This window comes from Arachis ipaensis, chromosome B01 (genome assembly GCF_000816755.2).
Source record: "Arachis ipaensis cultivar K30076 chromosome B01, Araip1.1, whole genome shotgun sequence".
NCBI classification, from domain to species: Eukaryota; Viridiplantae; Streptophyta; class Magnoliopsida; order Fabales; family Fabaceae; genus Arachis; species Arachis ipaensis.
Window position 1 is genome coordinate 2,477,779 of NC_029785.2, and position 851 is coordinate 2,478,629.

The 851-nt window shown below is 42.3% G+C and overlaps 1 protein-coding gene across 1 annotated transcript in view; it reads left to right on the forward strand.

Moving 5' to 3' along the window:
* LOC107635198 (trans-cinnamate 4-monooxygenase) overlaps positions 121 to 851 on the forward strand; it is a 7,820-nt gene continuing 7,089 nt past the window's right edge. Inside the window, exon 1 of the mRNA XM_016338632.2 lies at positions 121 to 629. Within this exon, the coding sequence (XP_016194118.1) occupies positions 207 to 629 (423 nt within the window). The 5' untranslated portion in view covers positions 121 to 206. The remainder of the gene's footprint in view (positions 630 to 851) is intronic.

The following is an 851-nucleotide window of genomic DNA, read 5'->3' on the forward strand; positions in this document are numbered from 1 at the left end:
AAGTTTTATCATAAACAGTAATAAAAAATAAGTTAATAAACATGTCACTAGCAAAATATAAAGAGAAAAAATAAATAAAATAAATCACTACTCCAAGTCTCTAACCTCCTATAAATCCCACTCAACCCACCCGCACTCTACTACACCAAACCGAAACATCAAACTCCCATAAAATTACCATTTTGCCACTGACATTCACAATCAACATGGACCTCCTTTTCTTAGAGAAGGTCCTCTTGGCACTCTTCCTCGCCGCCGTCGTCTCCATCGCCGTCTCCAAACTCCGAGGGAGGAAATTCAAGCTCCCGCCGGGACCACTCCCGGTACCGATCTTCGGCAACTGGCTGCAAGTCGGCGACGATCTGAACCACCGGAACCTGACGGAACTGGCGAAGAAATTCGGCGACATCTTCCTCCTCCGCATGGGGCAGCGAAACCTGGTGGTGGTTTCGTCGCCGGAGCTGGCGAAAGAGGTTCTACACACACAAGGCGTTGAATTCGGGTCACGAACCCGAAATGTTGTGTTCGACATCTTCACCGGTAAAGGCCAAGACATGGTCTTCACCGTCTACGGTGAACATTGGCGCAAGATGCGCCGAATCATGACCGTACCATTCTTCACCAATAAGGTTAGATGTTATAACAGATTTACGTTACTGAAATTACTTGAGTTATATGATTTTTACGTTAATCTTCTTTGTTATTAAACAAGAGTAATTAATCCGAAATTAAATGTATATAAGAACATTTTTGTTTTAAAAAAGGTGGAGATTCACCTGCGACTTTCAACATATGCGCTGTTTTGGTTATGAAAAACCGAATAAAATAAGACATTAAAAACAAGTGATAAA